The 27227-nt window shown below is 34.9% G+C and overlaps 1 protein-coding gene and 2 non-coding genes across 3 annotated transcripts; 2 read left to right on the top strand and 1 right to left on the bottom strand.

Moving 5' to 3' along the window:
- The first annotated feature begins 1989 nt into the window (after positions 1–1989).
- LOC108465334 (uncharacterized) lies at positions 1990–2475 on the top strand. The gene has a single exon (XM_017765663.1). The coding sequence runs from the start codon at positions 1990–1992 to the stop codon at positions 2473–2475; it is 486 nt and encodes a 161-aa protein (XP_017621152.1).
- A 2883-nt stretch (positions 2476–5358) lies between these two features.
- On the bottom strand, positions 5359–5465 carry LOC128283243 (small nucleolar RNA R71). The gene has a single exon (XR_008273585.1). It is a non-coding gene; the product is annotated as a small nucleolar RNA R71 (small nucleolar RNA).
- A 15265-nt stretch (positions 5466–20730) lies between these two features.
- Positions 20731–20837, top strand: LOC128283339 (small nucleolar RNA R71). The gene has a single exon (XR_008273681.1). It is a non-coding gene; the product is annotated as a small nucleolar RNA R71 (small nucleolar RNA).
- Positions 20838–27227: the final 6390 nt, after the last annotated feature.

Genomic DNA, 27227 nt, shown 5'->3' with positions numbered 1-27227 from the left:
ATTAAAGGAGATGCTGAAAAATTTTGATGCAAAAAGAAGAAGAAAGAGATGGTAAAATGGAAGGTGTAAGCAACGACAACAATGGAGAAAGAAAGAAAATTGAGGAGAAAAGTGGAGAGGAATAGGGTGAATGGCTAGGGTAGGAAAATTTTGAATTAAAAGCTGAAAAATAAAATAAAAATTTGTTTTTATACTTAGGGTTCAAGGGTATGGATGACACACACATTAAAAAAATAAGGGATTTTGTCATACTTAATTATTTCGTAAAGGAAAGGATTCGAATTTGGGACCTCATTTAATTTCCATGCTTTCTCATATTTCTTTTAACCATTAGGTTTTTTCCTCAATCTTAAAATAATTTTACAATATTTATTTTAAAAACAAGACATGTCACATACTTGGGTTTATGGCAAAATTTGCAAAATAATAAAAATGGTGAGAGAAAATGGATTTGAACTTGAGTTTCAAGGAATGTTTCACTAACACTTAACCAACAAACCAATACCTTCTTTATTTCCTAAAAATGCATAGATAATATAATAAATTAAGGCAAGACCACTCTCTCTCAATTCACAAACCCAATTCTACTAACCTCCAATTTTTGGGATGTTACATGTTTTGTTATTGATAATTTGACATGATAGATCATGATTTATGATTTGTTAAGTTTTATATCATACCTAGATTTACGATTCTATCAAGTGGTATCAGAGCCTCGTCATGTTGAATCATTGGTAATTGATTAAGGCTCTTTCTTCTTTCAATGATTGATTTATGAAATTTCATAGGTTTTATATTTCGGATATATATGTTGATCTTTGAAGGTTTATATTAAAGTATTTTTTTAGATCTTAATTATCTTTAATTCATATTAAAATTTTAAGGTTTTGTTTTAATTTTTAATTTGGGTGATTTTGAATCGATGGATTCAATATTTAGAGTTTGAAATAGAAATCGTACAAATTTTTATTTATATATCGAAGGTTAAATTCACTTGAAGTGTATATATATATATATATATTAATCGTGGGTTTTATTTTTCTTCATACAATTCCAATTTGCATGATCTGTGTTTCAATTTTAGTTCCTTTTGTATTTGCAAGTGATTTAATTAATATTCTTTAATCCTATACGAAATTTAATTAAAAAGAAAAGAAAAAAGGGGCTTAGTTCATATATATTTTATTAAATATACATATACAATATATGTATGTTGTTTTGGAAGTATATATTTATGATTATCTTTTAATTTAATTGAAAGATGAAATTGAGAAAAATATTTTGAAATAAATAAATTTAGATTTTGGCTTTGGGTTTTAACTAATGATGTCTAATATTTTAAATACATTAGTTGAAACAAAATGTCGCCAAATTGACCTCTTTTATGTATATTAGTTTTTTTAAAATATTAAGATGATTATATGTTTTTATGATTCATGCGTTTATTAATTGACCCAAAGGTAAGTTAATATTTGGCTGAATTTCAACGCTATCTATGGTGATAAACGTGTGACAATTATAATGTATTTTATGTGAGCAATAAGTTAGTCCAAAGATTAATTAATTTTTTGACATTATTTATTGTCAATGTTTAATTGCTACAACAAGAGCATCGCTTATTGTTAATATTACTATCCAAAGACTTAATATTAATGTTATGTTTGGTATCTTGAGATGTGATTAGTCATTATCTTAAATTTATTGTGTACTTATTAATACTGATGTGAGCTTGTTTTTATTTGTTTTTGTTCTATATTCAGCTAGTTCATCTTCTACTACCATAATATCTGCTAATATAAATTCTATACCCATACTTAATGGGATTAATTTTAAGGAATGGAAAATGCACTTACTTATAGCGCTTAGCTGTATGGACATAGACCTTGCACTAAGGGAAGAACAACATGCACCTCTCATCGTAGAAAGCACCCCGATGTTAAGAGGGATTTTGAGAGGCGGGATCGTTCAAATTGCATGAGTCTAATGATCATGAAACACAACATTTCAGAAGCCTTTAAGGGTACAGAATCTAAAGAGATTACTCAGGTCAAGGATTTCCTTGGCGAAATTGAGAAACATTTTGCTAAAAATGATAAAATTGAGATGACATCACTTCTAACGTCTTTGATTTCTATGAAGTATAAGGGTCAAGAAAACGTGAGGGAGTACATTATGGAGATGTTTCATGTTGCTTTAAGACTTAAAGCACTTAAGATCGAGCTTTTTGAGGAATTGCCTGTTTTTATGGTTTTGGTATCGCTTCCTGCACAGTTCAATCAATTTAAAATTAGTTATAACAGTCAAAAGGAGAAATGGACTTTAAATAAGCTCATTTCTCATTGTGTGCAAGAGGAAGAAAGGTTGAAGCATGATAAGTCTAAAAGTGCTCATTTGGCCAATGCCCCTAAAGACAAGGGCACGAAAAGAAAATATCATAATGAAGTTATTAAGGGTCCAGCTCAAAAGAAACAATAGTAAGCTACAGAGAGTTGTTTCTTTTGTAACCAGTTTGGACACATGAAGAAAGATTGTACTGAATATAGATGACGTCACGAACTAACTAAAATATGACAAAGGTAAGCGCACCCATCGAATGGTAGTATAGCTACAGTGAGTCAGGAATATCATATCTACGAGGACTAAAAGTATTAGTAATTATTATCTTTATATTATCTAGCCTATAAATTGAAGGAATTATTTTAAAATATAATTTTAACTAAACTAATTACTAAGCGACAATGAGCGAATTGGGAAAATAATCGAAGAAAACTTATGAGAGAGACAATACCCAAGAAAAAATCCACCTAGACTTCACTTATTATTCTAAATCTAAATTAAATGATTTATTCATTTGACTTGATCCGTAGAAATCCCTAATTATATTAATATCTCTTTCGAGAGTAAAAATAACTGACTCTAGGTTGATTAATTAAAATCTCTTTCTAATTAAAACCCCTATCGTCGTATTAACTCGATCTATGGATTCCCCTATTAGATTTGACTCTAATCCGGTAGATTTATGTCGTCCTATTTCAAGGATTGCATGCAACTCCACTCAATTATGCCAGATCTACTCTTAAACAGAGACTTTTGCTCCACTGAATAAGCAAATCAATCATGAATTAATATCCTGAAAACATTAAACATGAAGGTACGTAAACATAATTGAGATAAAGAACAAATATTTATCATGTAGTCCAAAAAAATCAAATAATAAGATCTGTCATAGGTTTCATGTTCCTAGGTATTTAGGGAATTTAGTTCGTACTTGGAAAGGAAAACATCTAAAATATAGGAAAACAACAAAACATAAAGAAACTGATAAACCGTAAGTTATACATATTTTTACCCCATATTTAATACATTTTATGGATGATTTTCCATTAGAATTGGTGAATTCGATGCTCCTAATGCTTTAATTTCATGCTTTATACTTAGGAGAGCATAGGAGAGCGAAAGGAACAAGAAATGGGCCAAAAACGGAGAAAATGGACCCAATACAAAATCAACACGGCCTGGACCTCCTCACACGGGCAGACCACACAGCCGTGCCATTCTAACAGGCTCGAAAATGGCCTAAAGTAATCGCACACGGGCGTGTCCCTGTCGAGCCCAAGTTAAGTCCAATTCAGAAAAGGCCACTTATGAGGGCATCTAGGCATTCCAAGGCCTATAAATACACCCTAGAAGAGGAGAAAAAGGGAGACAGAGAAGGGGGGGCAAGGAATTACCCCAATGAAGCCGATTGATCCATCTCAGAAGCCAGATTCATCATCAAGACTGAAGATCTCTTCTTAATTTCCCTTAATGAGTTTTGTGTTTTCTTTATGTTTTGTATTCTTTATTCTTCTAAGATGTTTTTTCTTATTTAGTTATGAACTAAATCCCCTAAATACCTAAGGGGAATGAAACCTAAGTTGAATCTTGTTTTTTTTTTTTTGAATCGTATGATAAATATTTAACTTGTTCTTAATTATGTGTTCTTAATTCTTGTTTTGATATCCCGGGATACTGATTCAAGATATGCTCTTATTCAGTGGAGGAATAGACCCTGTCTAAGAGTACTTTTGTCATAATTAAGCAGAGTTGATTGGGCGCCTAGAAATAGGGTGACAAGATTTTGCCGGATTAGGGTGAAACCTAATAAGGGGAACCATAGATCGAGTTAATGCAAACTTAGAATGTTAATTAGAGAAAAGTCTCAGTTATTCAATCTAGGGATTAGGCATTATTAGTCTTGAATAGGGATAATAACATAACTTAGGGATTTCTACGGAACAAGTTGAATGAATAAATCATCCGATTCGGAGCCAGAATAACAAGTAAAGTCTAGGTGGATTTTTACTTAGGTATTGTCTCAAGTCAATCGATTTTTCCAAAAGCAATTCCCCAATTCTTTTCTCTGTGCGTTCTTGGTTTAGATAATTAGTTAATCAAAACAAAACCCCATTATTCTTAGGCTAGATAATAAAAAGACAGTCATTACTAGTACTTTTGGTTCCCTTGGGTATGATATCCCGATCTTGGCATTACTATACTATTGTTCGATAGAAGCACTTGCCTACATCGCGATAATAGTTTGTTCAAGAACGAGTAATTATAAATATTTAAAACCTATCACGAAACCTTGCGATCAAGTTTTTGGCACCATTGTCGGGGAACTAAGGTATTAGGAACGCTCAATTTTTATTACTTTAGCCATTTATTTTTCTTGAAATTTAATTTAATTTTATTTCATTATTATTATTTATTATTTTACTTTTTCTTTCTCTTGGCAGGTTTTTATAGTTTATAAGAAACCCATCGGGACCATTACTTTTTGACGAAGAAATCGATCGCACAGTTCGTAGAAATCAAAGAGAGATAAGGCGCATCTTACGATACATGGAGAACGAGCAAGAAGATGATACTCAACCCCCAACCAAAGAGATGGCTGAAAACCAAGGCAATCAGCTACCTCCTGCAACTGCGACTAATCAAAATCCTGCTCCACTTACTATGTATAATTATGCTAAACCTTCTCTAACAGGAACTGAATCTAACATATCTAGACCTACTGTAGCTGCAAATACTTTTGAATTAAAACCTAACACTATTCAGATGATACAATAGTTTGTTCACTTTGATGGTTTGCAGGATGAAGATCCCAACGCTCACTTAGCAAATTTTCTGGAATTTTGCGATACATTTAAAATCAATGGCATTTTTGATGATGCCATTCATCTTCAATTATTTTCTTTTTCCTTGAGGAACAAAGCTAAACAGTGGTTGAACTAGTTACCACAAGGGTCAATTACTACTTGGGAACAAATGACCGAGAAATTTTTACTAAAATATTTTTCACCGGCTAAAACGGCTAAATTACGTAATGATATCTCTTCTTTTGTGCAGATGGATTTAGAAACACTTTACGATGCATGAGAGAGATACAAGGACTTACTAAGAAGGTGCCCTCACCATGGGTTACCGCTTTGGCTTCAAGTACAAGCATTCCACAATGGTCTAAATCCCTCGACTCGGCAAATGGTTGACGCAACTGCTGGCGGAACCATCAACAACAAAACACCTGAAAAGGCTTATGAATTCATTGAAGAAATGTCACTGAATAACTATCTGTGCCAAGTCATGAGGACTAAGCCAACAAAAACAGCCGGCGTTTATAACATCGATTCAGTTACTATGCTGTCAAATCAGGTAGAACTTTTCAATAAAAAGATTGATGGTTTACTTGGTTATACGCAGATACATCCAGTAATGAGGTGTAACTCAAGTGGAGGAGGTGTGCATATAGAATATCAATCCTTCAATCCCACAACCAAAGAGGAACAAGTCAACTATATGGGTAACAATAACTTTAGATCTCAAAATTACCCATACAGTAATACTTATAATGCAGGTTGGAGGAACCACCCAAATTTCTCCTAGGGTGGTCAAGGAAATCAGAAGCCACAAAATCCTCAGGGTTTTCAATAGCCACCTTATCAAAAAGAGAAGAAATTGAACCTTGAAGAGATGCTCTCAAAATTCATATCAATGTCAGAAACCCATTTCCAAAATACCGAGACAGCACTTAAAAATCAACAAGCATTGATCCAAAGAATCGAAACTCAGATAGGCCAGCTATCCAAACTAATCTCTGAATGACCACAAGGTAGATTATCAAGCAATACTGAACCTAACCCAAGGGAACAGCTCAACGCCATTAGTACTCAAGATAAAGAAGAATTCGTTGAGCCTAAGCCAGAACCGAGGCAAGACACTGTGGTGAGTAAAGATAAAAGTGAGGTAAGTCATAACAATATAGTGAATGAAGAATACAAACCTCGTGTTCCATACCCTAACGCGACAAGGAAAGACCGCTCAGACGAAAAATTCACTAAATTCCTTAAACTTTTAAAAAAATTACATATTAACTTACCGTTTATTGAAGCTCTGTCGCAGATGCCAAATGCAATGAAATTTCAGAGGCAGCTTTTAGCAAAAAAAGGGAAGTTGGATGAGGTGTCGCATGTAGAACTAAACGCAGTTTGCTCAGCTATTCTACAGAATAAACTACCCCACAAATTGAGAGATCCAGGGAGTTTTACAATTCCTTGCTTAATTGGTAGTTTAGATGTGAATCATGCATTAGCTGATTTAGGGGCTAGTATTAACGTCATCGTACAGAATGTTTAAGCAACTAGGTCTTGGGAAACCTAAACAAACTAGGATGAGCATTCAATTGGCATATAAAACTATAAGATTTCCTAGGGGTATTATTGAAGATATGCTAGTAAAAGTAGATAAGTTCATATTTCCCATTGATTTCGTTGTTCTCGACATAGAGGAGGATAATAACATCCCTTTGATTTTAGGGAGGCCCTTTTTAGCAACTGCTAAAACAATTATTGATGTTGGCACAGGTGACCTTACACTTGGTGTGGGAGATGAAACGATCACCCTTCAAGCTCGTAATTCTAGCATCACATCGAACATTGAAGCTAATAGTCCACACCAATCTACTAAAACTGACAATATGACTTTGCAGAAATTGAGCTTCAAAGAAGTTCACGAGCCATGTTCCAGAAAAGATAGAGGACACATTCATGAAGAACGAAGGCTATGGATAAAGGAGTAGACGAATGGCGAGTACACAAATCGAGTATATATGATAAACCGAATTTATGTCAAAACAAGGCCGATACCTCTCTGAATCAACTTAAGGTTGGCGATAAAGTCTTACTAGATACCGCAGATCCTTACATTGTCACAACCACACCGAATGAGGAAATCCCTCTTACGGTACTCAGTATTTTTCCATTCGGTACGGTGGAGGTGAGTCACCCCAAGTTTGGCACTTTTAATGTAACGCCCCCACACCCGAGACCGTTGCCGGAGTCGAGTATGAGGTGTTACTAAGCTTAATTTAACATATTTAGAACTTTGGATTATTTATTTCTACATTCACAGCTTTTAAGCTACTTGCATCACAGTCACAAGAAAAATCATATCTCGAGTTACAAAACTCGAAATCAAGATCTGTAAATTTTCCCTAAATCTAGACTCATATACATATCTACTAATTTTTTCCTAGAATTTTTGGTTGGGCCAATTAGTACAGTTTATTAGTTAAAGTTACCCCTGTTTCAGGACTTGACTGGTCTGACCTCTGTTTACTACGAACCACATTTCTCTCTGTAAAAAATCCATATGACTATAAAGTTTGTTTCTCCTGAAACTAGACTCAATAAGGATTCTTAGAATATAAAATACACTACCTAATTATATCTTTAAAATTTATGGTGAATTTCTAAAGTTGGAATAGGGGATTCAGAAACTGCTATGACCCTATTTCACTAAAATTCAAATATCCTGTAACATATAATTCCTTTACCTATTTCATTTGTTTCATGTGAAACTAGACATAATAAGCTTCAATTTGATATGTAGTCCATCACCAAGTTCAATTTCTATGATGTTTAGTAAATTTTTAAACTCGTGTCGTTGTTGTTGCAAAGATTCTATTTATGGCAAATTTCATCCCTTTTATGAGTTTTATGCACTAAGTATCTTAATAATTTTCCTTAACATCAAAAATAATCTAAACTAACTATTTTCATAATTTATCATTATCAAGCATTTCCTCAACCATTCCATCACCATACCATAAGATCATTTACACAAAAAGGTATATTGCTATACATGCCATACTTAAATTTTACAAGCCATTACCAAAAGTCTTAGGATAGTGTGGTGAGCCTTGACCTATCCCGACTCCTGAGCTGGCTTGTCCAAAACTACAATGAGTAAGAAGGAGGGAGTAAGCATAAATGCTTAGTAAGTTCATATGCAAATAATAAGTAACATAACAAACAGTCATACCAATCAACATTAGCATGTATCACTAAAACACATATCACATTTTTAATCATTTTTCATCATCTTATTACCTTATCGTGGTTGTATCAATACTCAACCCGAGGGTTAAATACATACCTGTCCAAAATATCCATTTCACATCACTTACCAATACGTCTCTTTACATCTCGAATATTCCTCCATTTGAGTAGAACTTTACCCGTTGAACACATCGGAATATAATTCGGATACATGGATAACTTGCACATAAGTGCCATATATGCAATCAAGCAATCATGTAACCCACCCATAAGCGAACTCGGACTCAACTCAATGAGCTCGGGCGTTTGTATCCATAAGTGAACTCGGACTCAACTCAACGAGTTCGGATGCCTAGTTACATCTCACGAACTCGGACTCAACTCAACGAGTTCGGACATTCGCATCCATAAGTGAACTCGGACTCAACTCAACGAGTTCGGATGCTCAACCATCCTAGTGACATGTCACTTGTATCCTAATCTATTCCTAAGGTTCAAACGGGCGTTTTCCTCGATCACACATCTTTGCCGTCTTCCACGGAATATCGAAACCGATACTCGGTAGCAATTCATATTTATCAAGTAGTAAACATAATTTGCATATTACTCAACATTAACCACAAAGCATAATATTTCACGATTAAAAATCAGCATATCATATAATTAACATTAATAACTTAAAAATAACATTTATGCTACATTATTTACACATGAACTTACCTTGGTACCAAAATACAAAGATTTTGCAATTTAGTCCACAATCTTTTCTTTTCCTCGATTGAGGTCGATTCCACGTCTTTCTTGATCTAAAATAACACATTTAGCTTATTTAATACTCACATTATCAAATTAATCCTTAACTCAAATTTTGGCAAAATTACAATTTTACCCCTAAACTTTTGCATATTTACATTTTTTCCCCTAGGCTCGGGATTAAAATTTATTCCTTATTCTTATGTTTTACAACATGCTGATCACTTTTCTCTTCTATGGCAATATCAAATTCTCACTCTAACAAGTACTTGTGACTATTAGGTATTTTTACCGATTAAGCCCTTTTACTCGTTTTTGCTTAAAATCGAGTAGTACAAGTTGTCTAACATAATTTAAAACTTAATATTCTATCATAAAACATCAAAATACACAAATTTCACCTATGGGTATTTTTCCAAATATAAACCCTAGGTTAAATTATTGCTAACATAAGCTTTATCGAGTTAAGGGATCTCAAAAAGTAAAAATCATTAAAAGCGGGCTTGGAATCACTTACTATGGAGCTTGGAAGCTTGAAACAAACCCTAGCTATGGAGAACCCTTGAAATTTCAGCCTAATGAAGAAGATGGACAAAATTGGCTTTTAATTTTGTTTTTAATTCATTTTAATAACTAAATGACCAAAATACCCTTACTACTAAACTTTCCAAAATTCCTTCCATGTCCTAATTTTGTCCATGAACTTAAAATTGGTCAAATTGCTATTTAAGACCTCCTCATTAATATTCCAAAACAATTTCATACTAAAACTTCTAGAATGCAAGTTTTGCAACTTATTCGATTTAGTCCCTACTTTCAATTTAAGCACTTTAGGCATAGAATTTCATCACGAAATTTTCACACAATCATGCAATCATATCATAAACCTCAAAATAATTATAAAATAATTATTTCTATCTCAGTTTTATGGTCACGAAACCACTATTCCGATTAGGCCCTAATTCGGGATATTACATTTAAGGTAAACAACACCCGATTAAAACCCTATTTTGATGAGATTGATAGTAGGAATGAGGAGTATAAACTCCTCGAACCACCCTGACCATTCACTAGAGAGGTAAGTCGAGCTTAGACTATAAATAAGCGCTTCTCGGGCGACAATCTGAGCATTAACATATTTTGATTTCTTTATTTTTAATTTCTAACACTTTGAATTATTAACGTTGTCTTTGAATTGCAAAGTTTTTTAGCACACACGGCCAGACACACGGGTGTGCCTAAAGCCGTGGCCAAACAGGGGAAGAGACACGACCGTGTGATACGGCTGTGTGGAAGTAGGACATGATTTCTTTAAAACACGGTATGCGATAAATCCCCATGACTATGTGACATGGCCGTGGGTGAACTTGATAGGTTGACACAGGCGTGGGAATAGAAAAACATGGGCGTGCCAGGAGCAAGGCTCGATTCTATTTTTTCGATACAAGCGTAAGACACGCTCATGTCGTTAAGCTGTGGACGACAATACACGGGCGTGTTACCTTAACACATGGGCGTAAGAGAAGCGAACAAAGCTAGACATGGCCGTGCGATATGATCACGTAGCGACACGACCTAGATACACGGGCGTGCAATAAGACCGTGTGGCGATATCTTAATTTGCGACAAACACGACCGGGCCAAGGCGCACACGGGCGTGTGCCCCGGCCATGCCACTTTAAAAATTAGAATAATTATCTTATCTTATTTTTCTTTTATTAAGTTTTTAATACTCAATCGTTTTTTAGATTCATTTGTTTTCTTTTTCAAAAAAAAAAAGGGCTTACCTTCAAAGTCAAGCTTGCCATCCAGAGTTATCTCCGATACTCGATTTGCTAATCCAGGAATATCATCCATTCTTAACACAGGAAGTTTCACGCCTCCCCCTATCTTATTTTTGTACTCTAATATCTATCTTCGTACATTGAGGGCAATGTACATCTTAAATGTGGGGGGGTATTTATTAATGATTTCCTTGTTCTCTTGAAAAGTTCTCATATCATATTTAGGATAAATTTTGATTGGTTTATGATTTTGATTGATATATCTTGAATTAAAACATAGGGATTTATGCGTTGATTGTTTAAACTTTAAGTCATTAGAGAATCAAGCATGATAAGTTGATTTTTAAGAATTCAAAATTCTAGGTTGTTTTCCCCAAGTCTAGGTATTACTTTCAATTGGAATTCACGAGTCTAAACATCAAAAAGCCATATTTTTTATGAGATTTTTGAGCCTTTTGAGCATCTATTCATCCTTTCATGCTCACTTTTATTATTGTTTTGAGTGTGTCAGTATTAAACTGTTATTTTAGAACTTTCTTGATTATACATGTCGAGACCACACCATTTGATTTGATATATCAAAATGATTAAGGCACTTAGGATTAACCCACTCATGCCATAAAAAGCCTACCTCCACGATTAAACCCTAGTAAACCCCATTGAGCCTAACAAGCCATTCCTTGTATTAACTTCAATATTAACCCTTAACCTATTATTGTTGAAACCCCCTAAATTAATCCCTATTTTTGTCGAGATTTGAATTGAATAAATTGTTTAGCTATGCCTTGTTCTTAATAGTTAGTCTATGTTATTTGACTTGTTCTTAAAAAAAAAAAACTATGTATGCATATCTGTAATTTCATATTCTGAGAAAAACTCTTTTGTACGCAAGTGAAGATTAACTCTTTTTCTAGTTAGACAATTTTTCAATTCAATCTCGATTCTAACCCTTTCTTTCAGCTTATGACCACACCCCCCTAACCAAGCCTCACTATAACCCTCTAAAGACCTTTTGATTGATGAATCATCTTAAATTATAGTGGTGGAGATTTGATTTTCATGCAAGCCTATTGCTAATGACTTTTTATTATTGACTATTGAGTGCTTCATTTATCGTCTTTAAACACTGCGAGTGATTTGAGTGAATCTTTAGTGAGGATTTGAAACTCTGTGATATTTTGAATTAAGGTAATTACTTAGATACGGAGAGACACCTATGTTTGCATGATTAAATACTCAACTTGGAATGCTTGAAAATTTTATGTTCTTTTAGTTGAATTCTCAATGTATGATTACCTATGGATTATTTTGAGATATTATCGACAAGAACTATAAGTTAAGGAGAATTTATTTTTATTATGAGTTGAAGATTTTGCTTGAGGACAAGCAAATGCTTAAGTGTGGGGGTATTTGATAAACCGTAAATTATACATAAATTTACTCCATATTTAATCCATTTTATGGATGATTTTCCATTAGAATTGGTGAATTCGATGCTCCCAATGCTTTAATTTCATGTTTTATACTTAGGAGAGCATAAGAGAGTGAAAGGAAAGAGAAACGGGCGAAAAAATGGAGAAAATGGGCCAAAATACAAAATCAACACGGCCTGGACCTCCTCAAACGGGCAGACCACACAGCCGTGCCATTCTAACAGGCTCAAACATGGCCTAAAATAATTGCACACAGGCGTGTCACACGAGTGTGTCCCTGATGAGCCCAAGTTAAGTCCAATTCGGAAAAGGCCACTTCTGAAGGCTTCTAGGCATTCCAAAGCCTATAAATACACCCTAGAAGAGGAGAAAAAGGGAGACAGAGAAGGGGGGGCAAGGAATTACCCCAATGAAGCCGATTGATCCATCTCAGAAGCCAGATTCATCATCAAGACTGAAGATCTCTTCTTAATTTCCCTTAATGAGTTTTGTGTTTTCTTTATGTTTTGTATTCTTTATTCTTCTAAGATGTTTTTTCTTATTTAGTTATGAACTAAATCCCCTAAATACCTAAGGGGAATGAAACCTAAGATGAATCTTGTTTTTTTTTTTTGAATCATATGATAAATATTTAACTTGTTCTTAATTATGTGTTCTTAATTCTTGTTTTGATATCCCGGGATACTGATTCAAGACATGCTCTTATTCAGAGGAGGAATAGACCCTGTCTAAGAGTACTTTTGTCATAATTAAGCAGAGTTGATTGGGCGCCTAGAAATAGGGTGACAAGATTTTGCCGGATTAGGGTGAAACCTAATAAGGGGATCCATAGATCGAGTTAATGCAACCCTAGAGTGTTAAGTAGAGAAAAGTCTCGATTATTCAATCTAGGGATTAGGTGTTATTAGTCTTAAATAGGGATAATAACATAACTTCGGGATCTCTACAGAATAAGTTGAATGAATAAATCGTCCGATTCGGAGCTAGAATAACAAGTAAAGTCTTGGTGGATTTTTCCTTAAGTATTGTCTCAAGTCAATCGATTTTCCCAGAAGCAATTCCCCAATTCTTTTCTCTGTGCGTTCTTAGTTTAGATAATTAGGTAATTAAAACAAAACCCCATTATGCTTAGGCTAGATAATAAAAAGACAGTTATTACTAGCACTTTTGGTTCCCTTGGGTACGATATCCCGGTCTTGCCATTACTATACTATTGTTTGATAGGTACACTTGCCTACATCGCGATAATAGTTTGTTCAAGAACGAGTAATTATAAATATTTAAAACCTATCACGAAACCTCGCGATCAGAAACTCAAAAAATTTTAAAGAAATTGAATGGAGATCTTGTTTCTGAGTTGAGTCTGTCAGCAGTTTTCGAGAAACCTATGCGTTCTACTCTATGTGATCCCCAGGGTCTTCTTCTGGTGTGTTTTTATAGAGTTTAGAATGCTTAGAAACCCTAAAAATTGTCTTTTTCCATGTGTTCAGGAAACAGGGAGCGATATCAACACGAGCTGCCACATGGACGTGTGGCCAGCCCGTGTGGCTCACATGGGCGTATGCTCAACCCGTGTGGGAATGGTCTTGGTCGTGTGGATCCTTAAATCAGCACGTTTTGTCCGTTTTTGGCCCATTTTTCGCCCCTTTTGTTCCTCTATGCTCACCTAAGTATAGAAACATGAAATTAAAGGATTAGGAGCATCAAATTCACTAAATTATATAATAAATCATCCAAAAACATGCTAAGCAGGTGGTTAAAATGTGTTACTTTTATGGTTTATCCAATATCCCCACACTTAAGCATTTACTTGTCCTCAAGCAAAATCCTCAACTCACAATTAAAATTAAACTTTCTCAATTCATAATTCTCATTAATAATGTTTTAACATAATTTACAAATAATCACACATTGATAATTCAACTGAAAGAGCACTAAAGATTCACACAATCCAAGTCACACATTTTTAAAGCATGGAAACATAGGTATTTCCCCTTATCTAAATAATTTCCTTTAATTTAAAACTGACAAGTTTTGACATCCTCACTAAAGATTCACTCAAATCACTCAAAGTGTTTAAGGTTCAAAAATTAAGCACTCAAAAGTCAAACATGAAAAGTTATTACCATAGGCTTGCATGAAAATTAAATCTCCACCACTATAAAATTAGATGATACACAAATCAAAAGGTCTTTAAAAGGGTTTTAATGGGGCTTGGGTTAAAGGTATGGATAAAGCTTGAAAACGAAGGTTAGAATCAAGATCGAATTGATAAATTACCTAACTAGAAAAATAAACTAATACTGAATAATTACATCAATCAAAATTACAAAAGAATAACACAAGCTTCTTCTCAGAATATGAAATTTTAAGCTCAAACCAAAGAACTAGTAATAATCACATAAATGTATATAAGCATAATTTTTTTTTTACTTTTTTTTATCAAATGGATAATAAGAGAAAATTTAACAACTGAAACAAAAGAACATAGTTAGGCAACTAATCAAATCAAATCTCGATAAAAAGGGAATCAATAAAACAGTAACAATGAATCAAAAATGAGTTATGGGTTAATATTAATAGATGAATCAAGAAATGAATTGTTAGGCTCAAAGGGGTTCACTAAGGGTTAATTATGAAGGTAGGTTTATGGGACAAGTGGGTTAAAACCTAGGTGCCTTTATCATCTCAGTATATCAAATCAAAGGTGTGGTCTTGACATGTATAATCGAAGCAAGTTCTAGAACAACAAATCAATATTGACACACTCATAACCAATAATAAAGTGAGCAAGAAAGGTGTATGCTCTAAAGACTCAAAATCTCACAAAAATTACAATTTTTGATGTCAATCTTGCAAATCTCAAACTTCAAGGTAACACTTAAATTTAGGGAAACAACTTAACAAATTTTTAATTCTGAAAATAGACTTATTATGCTTGATTCTCTCATGTCTTAAAGTTTAAACAATAGATGCACAATTACCTATGAGTTTTATCTAAACACATCAATGATAATTACAAATCAATAAGAATTCATTCTAATAGTAATATGAGAAAATTACTTAAACACAAGGCATAATTCGGAGATTTTCAAATAATCATATAAATAACCTCCCCACACTTAAGATGTACATTGTCTTCAATGTACAAATAAAAATAATCACAGTAGAAACAGAATATCATAAGAGAGGGAGATAATTGGAACTGCCCTAAATATTGGATGAAATTCCCAGAATAGTGAAAAGCGAAATTGTAGATAAATGTAGTTGTGTGCAAGATTCTGAGCAACTGATAAGAAAATAAACACAATGTTGAAGAAGACTAAAGGGCTACTCATTAAGAAATAACCATAATAAATAAAATGATAGTTTAAACTATAAAAGCGAAAGGAGTTTAATAAAATAAAAATAAACAGAAAATTAAAATTAAAATTAAAATAAAGATAAAGATAAAGATAAAATAAATGAGATGGACTCAATGGTCCTCATAATCAGACGCGTGAGTCGTCAGCGCTAGAGGAGACATATGAAAATGCTAACAAATTTGCTGCAATGTCACATCAATATTGTCGAATCGCTTGGCATAGTACTGACGGAAACTAGTGAATTCCTCGTAGGATACGTCTCGGGATTTAGCAACAGAATGAACAGGTCTATGACTCGAAGGTGGTGGCTGAGGTGGATCCTCGTGATGGAGAGGGACATCATCAGTGAAGTCCTCGAAGTCATCCTGAACGTCAGAATGAAACAATCTATACTGAGGAGGATCCACTCCACGTCACTGATTGATCATCCTCATGTGGATTATGCTCAAGATGCCTTGAGGGGACATCTAGACAACAACTGTAAGTGTCGAGGATTACTCCAATGTGTCAAGAAAACCGAAGTGTCGAGCGAGGAGAGTCACGTAAGGGCCTAAACAATGGGGCCCCTCCTATGGCAGTCAGTTTGATAGCGGAAAGATAAAGCAATGAAGTATGCCAAGTCGATAATATGGCCATGGGCCATGCTCCATAAGAAGTAAGCATCGTGGGTGCTAACGTCTCCAGTGCTTTCTCTCTGTTCTGTTAAAGTGTGAGCGAGGAGTGCATGAATATACCATAGGGCTGGAGAGAGAGAAGTCGCTTTCAAGCAGCTCGCATTGTAAGGTGTCTGGCTAGCTATCAGGTTGGTACAACAACACGATGGTAAGTGATGTACATGTCGATGAAGTTGAAGGAAGTCCTCAGTGCTCATGAACTCCTTAGAATAAAGTCTCATGGTAGCACATACTCTGGGACGATCATGTATCGCACCAAACCACAGTGGCAAAAAGTGATGGTGCCTAGCTCATCGTGGACCGTTATGACTCATTGCACTAAAAATGAATAACAAAACTCCAAGGTAAGCTTCGTGTAGGTAGGTTTGATGATGGCGAAAAACCTATCCCACGGAGTTGTGGCAATAATGGCGTGCATGTCATCAGCAAGTCAGACCTGCTCTAGCGTGCCCTAATCAATGCAACAGCCCAGACCGAGTGGTCACACTCGATGAAGTTGGTATAAATCTTCTTAGGGACCCACTGAAAATCGGAGATAGGGATGGCGAGCTTTAGCGGATGCGCTCGAGGAGGAGGTCGCTCCGGGCCCGTTCCACTTTTTCAAAGTGGGGACAGCGATCTTGGTCTTGCATCGTGTGTTTGTCATGGTGTGCTTAAAAAATAGAACATTCCAATATTAGTAAAATAGGAATAAAAATATCACCAATCAAACACATCGAGAAGCTTAGGAACAAAATATGACTTGAAAGACTCTAGTGTGGTAAAATAAAAGTGGCTGAGATGTAGAATGTAATCCTATATGCACTAATACCTTAACATGCGAAGACTAGCAGTATATGAATCAAAACTAGCAGCATATTAAACTAATTAGCAATGATAATAACAAAAAGGGACAAGCTAAGGCACCTAATAATGAAAATAAAAAAATACTAAAGACAACCCTAACATCATTTAACGACTGACCAAGTCCACAAAAATATCAAAAGAACCGATGATTAGAACAATGAGTGAAGTGAATGAAAAACAAGAATCAACACCGTAAGATCCCAAATCCAAACTGTTAACAAGAGGCACAAATTACCAAACGAATAATAATAATAATAATAATAATAATAATAATAATAATAATAATAATAACAAAATTATAATCAATAGTAATATAGAAAATGACAAGAATCAAAAGAATTAGTAAATCAATAAAATAAAATAATGGAATAAAATAAAATATTGAAAATAAAGAACATTGAAAATCGACTGTTATGGTCGAGCGAATGGCTGCTAGGTGATCGGCGGTAGTGGATTAGGGGTAGGCAGCGGTGGTTTGCATAAAGCGGGGGTGAAGGTTGAGATGGGGTTGAAAGGGATGAATGGAGGTGCATTGGGATGGTGCGGGCTTGTGGTGTTGTGTGCGCAAGGGGGAACGGACTGGTGGGGTTCGGTCAAGGGAGGGTGATGGCGGTTTAAGGGGAAAGAAAAGAAATGAAGAAAAGGGATGAATGGGGCTAGGACGGAGGGAGTCGTGCGACGAGGGTATGGTCGAGGGAGAGGGGATGGAGGAGAGTGGCGTGGCTAGTTCGGGAGAAGGAAATGACGTAGGATAGGCTACTGGCTGAATGGTCGGGGCGTGGGGTTGTTGCAAGGACTAGGGTTGGAGGAGTTGGGTAAGAATACAAAAGAGAAAAGAAAATTTGGGGCGAGGAATTTTAAGGGGGACATGATCATATGAGGCCCGTGTTGGGCTACACAGCCATGTTACATGCCCGTGTGGCCTTTGTTTAGCTCATGTGTGTTAAATACTTTTAACCCAGTCATCAGATGGCCACAGACACGCCCATGTATCCAGGCCATGTAGAAGACACGGCCTTGTCGCATGGCCGTGTGTCACATCCTTCATTTCTCTCACGCCCGTGTGATGTCCCACACCCCCATGTACTCGCACACACAGCCTTATACCTTGCCCGTGTAACTCTCTGACTTGTTTTAATATTGGACATTAAGCTCCAGGTATCACACGGTCAAGGACATGCCCATGTGGACTATTTTAGGCTGTGTCTCTGTCGATTTTTGAGAAAATTTAAGGCCTAGGCTCTACACGGCCAAGGACACGCCCGTGTGTTTCAGCTGTGTGGGTTAAACGGATGTGTGGATTAAAACTAAGCCAAATGACCCACACGGCCAAGGACACACCCATGTGTCCAAGCCGTGTGGGTTTTAAAAACTCATTTTTTTTCATTTTTTAATTGATTTTTAAAAAATCATGAAATAAAATTAATAAATTAGTAATGTTTGCACTCGAGTTGCCTCTTGAGAAGCGCTTATTTAAAGTCTAAGCTTGACTTACCTCATATTCGCACGGTCACGGTGGTTTGCAGAGTCGAAACTCCTCCTTCTCGCTATCAATTCTATTATCAACATATGGTTTGATCTGAGTAGTATTTACTTTAAAAGTGCCGAATTTAGAATAATTTACCTCGACTGTACCATATGGGAAAACATTCAGTACTGTAAAAGGAGTTGCTTTGTCTAAAATAAGCTCTGAAGTGGAAATTCAAGGGTCCTTTTCATCTAACAATACCTGGTCCCCAACCTTAAAGTGGTTCATTACATCCTTAAGCTCGTCATTGAGTCGCTTTGGTTCATCGTGTATTCTTGTTTTATCTTTGACGTGTGTCCGCCATTCATCTAGTTCATCAATTTGTAGCCTTTGCTCCTCATGAATTGTTCTATTTTTGTCACTTGAGCTGGACTGTGGCTCTATCACCTTTTTTCGAGAAATTTCCTGCAAAGAAGTTGAGCCACAAGGTTACTCACATTAAAAGAACTCGTAATATCATCTCGATCACTAGATATCCTAACAGAATCATGAGCTTGGAGTTTAATCATGTCATCACTTACACGAAGTATTAAATCACCTATACCAATATCTATAATATTTCTAGCAATTGCTAAAAAGGGTCATCTTAAAATTAAAGGTACGTCACTATCATCATCCATGTCTAGAACAATGAAGTCAATTGAGAATATAAATTTGTCAATTTTAACAAGCATGTCTTCAACAATACTCCTAGGAAATCTAATAATTTTATCTGCCAATTAAATGCTCATCCTAGTTTGTTTAGGTTTCCCAAGACCGAGTTGTTTAAACATTTTATAGAGCATGACATTAATACTTTCCCCTAAATTAGCCAAAGCATTGTTAACATTTAAACTACCAATTAAACAAGGAATAGTAAAAATTTATGGATCTTTCAACTTATTGGGTAGTTTATTCTACAAAATGGCTGAGCAAACTGCGTTTAGCTTCACATACGATGAATCATCTAACTTTCACTTGTTTGCTAAAAGCTCCTTTAAAAATTTTACGAAATTGGGCATCTGTGAAAGAGCTTCAATAAACGGTACGTTAATATGTAACTTTTTTAAAAGTTTAAGGAATTTACTGAATTGTTCGTTTGTGTGGTCTTTCCTTTTCGCATTTGGATATGGCACATGAGGTTTATATTCCTTACTGACCGAATCTTGCTTATTTTGGCTTACCTCAACCTTACCATTACTGACCACAGTTTCTTGCCTCGGTTTTGATTCAGCTAACCTCTTTTTATCTCGAATAGTAATCACATGAAGCTGCTCTCTTGGGTTAGTTTCGGTGTTGCTTGGCAAGCTACCTTGTGGTCGTTCTGAAATCTTCTTAGCCAATTGACCGATTTGATTCTCAAGCCTTTGAATCAACACTTGTTGATTTTTTAGTGTTGTTTCGGTGTTTTAGAAGTGGGTTTCTGACACCGAAATAAATTTCATCAATATCTCTTCAAGGTTCAGCTTCTTCAACTGCTGGTATGGTGGTTGAAAGCCTGGAGGGGGTTGTGGTCTTTGATTTCCTTGACCACCCCAAGATAAATTGGATGGTTTCTCCAACTTGCATTGTAAGTATTACTATAGGGGTTATTCTGAGGTCTAGAATTATTACCCATATCGTTGAATTATTCGTCTTCTCTGTTAAGGTTGAAGGATCGATTTCTAGATGTTTCCCTCCTCTATTTGTGCCGCATTGCATCACCGAATATGCTTGCATAGAATCATATAAGCTATCAATCTTTTTATTCAAGAGTTTTACCTGGTTCAATAACATGGTGACTGCATCAACGTTAAAAACACCGACTACTTTTATCGGCTTTGTCCTCATAACTTGCCACTGATAATTATTCAGTGACATCTCTTCTATAAGCTCGTAAGCCTCCTCAGGTGTTTTATTATTCAAAGTGCCACTGGCGGCTGTATCGATCAGTTGCCTAGTTGAGGGGTTCAAACCATTGTGGAAAGCCTGAACCTGTAGCCATAGAGGTAACCCATGGTAAGGGCACCTTCTCAATAAATCTTTATACCTCTCTCATGCATCATATAGAGTTTCTAAATCCATTTTCACGAAGAAAGATATATCATTCCTCAATTTGGCTGTCTTAGCCGATGGAAAGTACTTCAGCAAAAACTTTTCGGTCATTTGTTCCCAAGTAGTGATGGAACCTCTTGGTAGGGAGTTCAACCATTGCTTAGCCTTATTCCCCAACGAGAAGAGAAATAACTGTAGCCAAATGGCATCATTAGAAACACCATTTATCTTAAAAGTGTTGCAGAATTCTAGAAAGTTAACCAAATAGGTATTTGGGTCTTCATCCTGCAAACCATCGAACTGAACAAACTGTTGAATCATCTAAATAGTGTTAGGTTTCACTTCAAAATTATTTGCAGCAATAGCAGGTCTAACAATACTCGATTCAGACCCAGTTAAATTGCACTTAGCATAATCGAACATAGTACGAGGAGCAGGATTTGGATTTATAGGATTTACAGCAACCACAGGGGGTAGCTGATTATTATGACTTTCTGCCATCTCCTCAGTATTAATAACACTATCCTCTTGCTCTTCTATTGTACTTTGTCGACTTTGCCTCGCTTCTCTACAATTTCTACGAACTGCACTTTTGATCTCACTGTCAAATACTAGAGGTCTTGACGGGTTTCTTCTCGTCATAAACTAAAGGAACTTGCCAAAAAATAAAGGAAAATCTAGTAAATTAAAATAAAAACAAAAATAAAATGCAATAAAGATAAAAAATGGCTAAATTAATAAAAAATTAAGTGTTCCTAAGATTTTAGTCCTTGGCAACGGCGCCAAAAACTTGATGACATCATGAACTAACTAAAATACGATAGTGGCAAACGCACCTATCGAATGGTAGTATAGCTACGGTGAGTCGAGAATATTGTATCCACGAGGACTAAAAGTACTAGTAATTACTATCTTTTTATTATCTAGCCTATAAATTGAAGGAATTGTTTTAAAATCTAATTCTAACTAAACTAATTACTAAGCGACAAAGAGCAAATTGGGAAAATAATTGAAGAAAACTTATGAGAGAGACAATACCCAGGAAAGAATCCACCTAGACTTCACTTATTATTGTAAATCTGAATCAAACGATTTATTCATTTGACTTGATCCGTAGAAATCCCTAAATTATATTAATATCTCTTTCGAGAGTAAAAATAACTGACTTTAGGTTGATTAATTAAAATCTCTTTCTAATTAAAACCCTAATCGTCGCATTAACTCGATCTATGGATTCCCCTATTAGATTTGACTCTAATCCGATAGATTTATGTTGTCCTATTTCAAGGATTGCATGCAACTCCACTCAATTATGCCAGATCTACTCTTAAACAGGGACTTTTGCTCCACTGAATAAGCACATCAATCATGAGTTAATATCTTGAAAACATTAAACATGAAGATAAGTAAACATAATTGAGATCAAGAACAAATATTTATCATATAATCCAGAAAAATCAAATAATAAGATCTATCATAGGTTTCATCTTCCCTAGGTATTTAGGGAATTTAGTTCATACTTGGAAAGGAAAACATCTCAAAAATAAGAAAACAACAAAACATAAAGAAACCCAAAAACTTCTAAAGAAATTGAATGGAGATCCTCAGTCTTGAAGGAGGTCCTGCTTTTGACTTGAATCTGTCGTCGTTCTTCAAGTAATTTCTGCGTTCTACTCTGCATGCTCCCCTAGATATTCTTCTAGTGTGTTTTTATAGAGTTTAGAATGCTTAGGAACCCTAAAAATTTGCTTTTTCTACGTGTTTAGGAAATAGGGAGCGATATTGACACGGGCTGCCACATGGGCGTGTGGCTAGCCCGTAGGAATGGTCTTGGTCGTGTGGGTCCTTAAATCAGCCTGTTTTGTCCGTTTTTGGCCCGTTTTTGGCCCCTTTTGTTCCCCTATGCTCACCTAAGTATAGAAACATGAAATTAAAGGATTAGGAGCATCAAATTCACTAAATTATGTAATAAATCATCCAAAAACATGCTAAGCATGGGATTAAAATGTGTTACTTTTATGGTTTATCAAATATCATGCCTAGTGTGCAAAGAAAGGTATAATTCTTAATTTGGTCTGTTCTGAGGTTAATTTAGCTTCAATACCTAGAAATACTTGGTGGATATATTCTGGTGCTACTACTCACATTTGTGTTTCTATGTAGGGTTGCCTAAGTTACCAAAAGCTAAGTGATGGTGAAAGACAAATCTTCGTGGGTGATGGAAAATTGATAGAAGTGGAAGTAATTGAGCATTTTAGGTTATTATTAGGAACTGATTTTTATTTGGATTTAAAAGACACTTTTATTGTACTGTCATTTAAACGGAATTTAGTTTTTGTTTCTTGGACAAATTTGGATATTATTGTTCATTCGGAAACAATCAAATTAGTTTGTCTTTAAATTTGAATTTTGTTGGAACTAGTTATTTAAATACTTAGGAAAACCTTTATTTTCTAGAAACAGTTGCATCCTATAATGAAACCTTGCATGTGGAATCATGTGGTATTAAACACAAATTAAATAAGGAAAATTCAGCATCATTATGGCATAATCGATTAGGTCATATCTTAAAAGCTAGCATTGAACGCCTTGTGTTTGATGGTATTTTAATGTCCCTTAACTTTACAAACTTTGATGTCTATGTCAATTGCATTAAGGAAAAAAACAAACCAAAACTAAAAGATTAGGTGCCAACAAATCTTCAAATGTCTTAGAATTAATTCATACAGATATTTGTGGGTCATTACCTATAGCATCTTGGAATTGTCAACAATATTTCAAAACATTCATGGATAATTACTCACATTATAAGTACCTATATCTCATTCATGAGAAATCTCAGTCTCTGAACATGTTCAAAGCTTATAAAGCTAAAGTTGATAATCAACTCAACCAAAGGATTAAGAAAGTCAGATCTGATCATGGTGGTGAGTACTACGATAGATATGATGGCTTAGGTGAAAATTGTCCAGGGCCATTTGTGAAATTCCTAGAGGAATCCGGTATTTTCCCATAGTACACCATGCCAAGATCACCTAGTATGAATGGTGTAGCTGAAAGATGAAACAGGACTCTTAAGGATATGGTATGGAGCATGATTACTCATTCTACCTTACCTAAGTCCCTCTAGGGAGAAGCATTAAAGACATCAGCTTACATTCTGAATATAGTACCCACTAGAGCAATTGAAAAAAAACCTTATGAGCTTTGGATAGTCAAAAGCCCAGTCTAAAGCATTTTCACATTTTGGGATGTCCAATTGAGGCAAGGCCTTATAGGCCACATGAAAAGAAATTGGACTCCAAAACAATGAGTAGCTACTTTATTGGTTATTTTGAGTGATATAGGGGTTATTAGTTTTATGGTCCCATAATTAAGAATATTTTTTTAGGATGTTAAGTTTGGAGGGAGAAATAAGGTTAGAGATACTTTTGAGGAGGAATTAGAATCTAACTCAGTTCCTACTATCACTTTTAACGATGTTTAGGTTCTCATACCTATCATTGATCAAGAAATGAATCCAGAACCTCAACAAGATAATGTTGAAAAACTCCCTATTCAAGATGAGGTAATTGTTCCAGAAGAACAAACTCAACAACCTCAAGAACAATTGTCATTAAGGAGGTCCACTAGAGAAATGAGAAATGCTATTTTAGACGATTATGTTGTATTTCTCCAATAGCATGAGGATGATAATGGAATGATGGAAGATGATCCAATCAACTTTCATCGGCCATTAAAAGTTCTAATTCTTAAAAGTGGATTGATGCCATGAAAGATAAGTATAAGTCCATGCAAGACAATAAAGTTTGAGAACTTGTCCTATTACATGAAGATACAAAACCAATTGGTTGTGAATGGATATTCAAAACCAAGAGGGATGCAAATGGTAATGTGGAGAGGTAAAAGACGCATCTTGTAGCTAAAGGATATATTTAGAAAAAACACATTTATTTTACAGAGACTTTCTCTCCAATTTCATCGGAAGACTCTTTTAGGATAATCTTGATGCTTGTTGCTCAGTTTGATCTTGAGTTACATCCGATAGATGTTAAGACTGTGCTTCTCAATAGCGACATTGAAGAAACAATTTACATGGTGCAACTACAAAACTTTGAGTCGAAAGACCCAAAGAATATGCTTTGCATATTGACAAAATCCATCTATGGAGTCAAACAAGCTTCCTGTCAATGGTACCACAAGTTTCATCAAGTAGTTGTTTCATTCAGTTTTGAGATGAATATAGTTGATGATTGTGTGTATCACAAATTCAGTAGGAGTAAGTACATATTTTAGGTTCTATATATCGATGATATTTTGCTTGTTGCTAATGATATAGGCTCATTGCACGAAACTAAGAGGTTTTTATCTAAGCATTTTGAGATTAAAGCTCTTGGGGACGCCTCTTTTTTTAGGAATTTAGATGCATCGAAACCGATCTCGAGGTATTTTTGGATTGTTACAAAAGAGCTATATCGATAAAGTACTCAAAAGGTTTGACATGCAAAGTTGTAAACCAAGTGTCACCTTTATCGCTAAAGGAGACAAATTTAATCTTACTCAATGCCCTAAAAGTAACCTTGAAATTCGAGAAATGCAAAAGATTCCCTATGCATAAACTATTGGGAGTCTAATGCATGCTCAAATATGTAAATATGTATGCGTTCGGATATTGTGTACATTGTTGGGATGTTGGACAAATATTTAAGCAACCTTGGTATGGACTATTGGATAATAGCCAAGAGGGTTATGAGGTATCATCAAACAACAAAAGATTACATGCTCACTTATAAGAGATCAGACCATTTGAAGGTCATAGGATATTCTTGTTCTGATTTTGTTGGGTGCCAAGATAGCAAGAAATCTACATCAAGTTATATTTACCTGTTAGTTGGATGAGTTATATCCTATAAAAGTGTCAAATAGACACTTCTAGCTTCTTTCACTATGTAGCAGAGTTTGTAACATGCCATGGGGCATCAAACCATGGAATATGGTTGCAAAACTTGGTTACTGGACTACGCATTTTGGAGAATGTAGAAAGACCACTCAAATTATTTTGTGACAATAAGTCAGCGATGTTGTATTCCAACAACAATAGGAGTTTATCTAAGTCAAAGCATATTGACATAAAGTTCCTAGTTGTGAAGGAAAGAGTGCAAAATGGAGAAATATCCATAGGGCACATTGGGACAAACTCCAAGATAGCAGATCCTCTGATAAAAGCTTTACCACTTAAGGTCTTTTATGAGCACACTGCTCATATGAGTGTTACATTATTTGAGGATATCATGATTTAGTGGGAGTTTGTATTTTATTTACTTTATGTTTGTTTTCAAACATTTATGTGTTTGGTTGTTTTCTGATCAGAAATGAAGTATTTAGTTTATTCAATCTATTTTGTTATTTTGATATTGACCTTACTTAAGTTTAAAGAGGACCAGTTGGAAATAGACATCTTTAGATTATATTGCATGTAATTTCCATGCTACATATCCATACTTGATCTATGTCATTTGGTTGTGTATATATGATTAGGGATATCGTAACGAAAGTCTCCTTGGTTCGATGTTAACATAATTAATGGAAGAGATTGTTCGAAATAATTTTTGGATATGATAGTAAATTTTTGAGCTCATAAGGTTATATAATGACATGTAATTATAGAGTAATTAGTATATATATGTGGTCCAAGTGGGAGATTGTTGGAAAATATGGACATCACATATATAATAAGGATAATTGCATGTTATTATTTACTATCATGATAGGTTAGCCCAAATTAAAAGTGACCTAATTTGGTTAAGGTTTATTGGGCTTTAATTACAAAATAAAGTATCGGTCGAATATTTGTAGATACTCTAGTAACTAATTTCTAATTGATGATGGGTTGATTAGAAATTAGGACTAGTGTGCCAAAGTTATATATATTATGGTTATGGTCTCCAAATTACACACAGGGTAACTTTTCTAATATCCAATCTTTAGAAAAGAGAGATTCATCTTCTCAAGATTACTTGAGTGCTAATTTGGAAGATCAAATCCCTAAGACTTGAAAAATTTTAAGGAATCCATAGATTCAGGTACATTTTCGCATCTAGTTCTGTTATCCTTTTATTATATGATTTAACATGATAAATCCTAATTTATAATTTATTAAGTTTTATATCATATCATGATTTACTATTCTAACAGAATTTAGGGTCCGTTTGTTAGCCAAGAAAATATTTTTCGGAAAATGTTTTCTTGGTTTTACGGTATTTTTTTGCTTGAAAATAAATTACACGGGGAAAATATTTTCCAAAACATGGCAAATGAGATAGGTTTTTAGGAAAAATGTCTTACCGATTTTATTTCTGTAAGACAATTTTCAAAAAATCTTCCACCACTCTCACCATATTCTTTCTCATTCTTCCGTTCTTCATCTTCCTTCTCCTTCTTCATCCAATTCCT

This window comes from Gossypium arboreum, chromosome 10 (genome assembly GCF_025698485.1).
Source record: "Gossypium arboreum isolate Shixiya-1 chromosome 10, ASM2569848v2, whole genome shotgun sequence".
In the NCBI taxonomy this organism is placed as follows: Eukaryota; Viridiplantae; Streptophyta; class Magnoliopsida; order Malvales; family Malvaceae; genus Gossypium; species Gossypium arboreum.
This window is presented reverse-complemented; position numbering and strand designations above follow the sequence as displayed.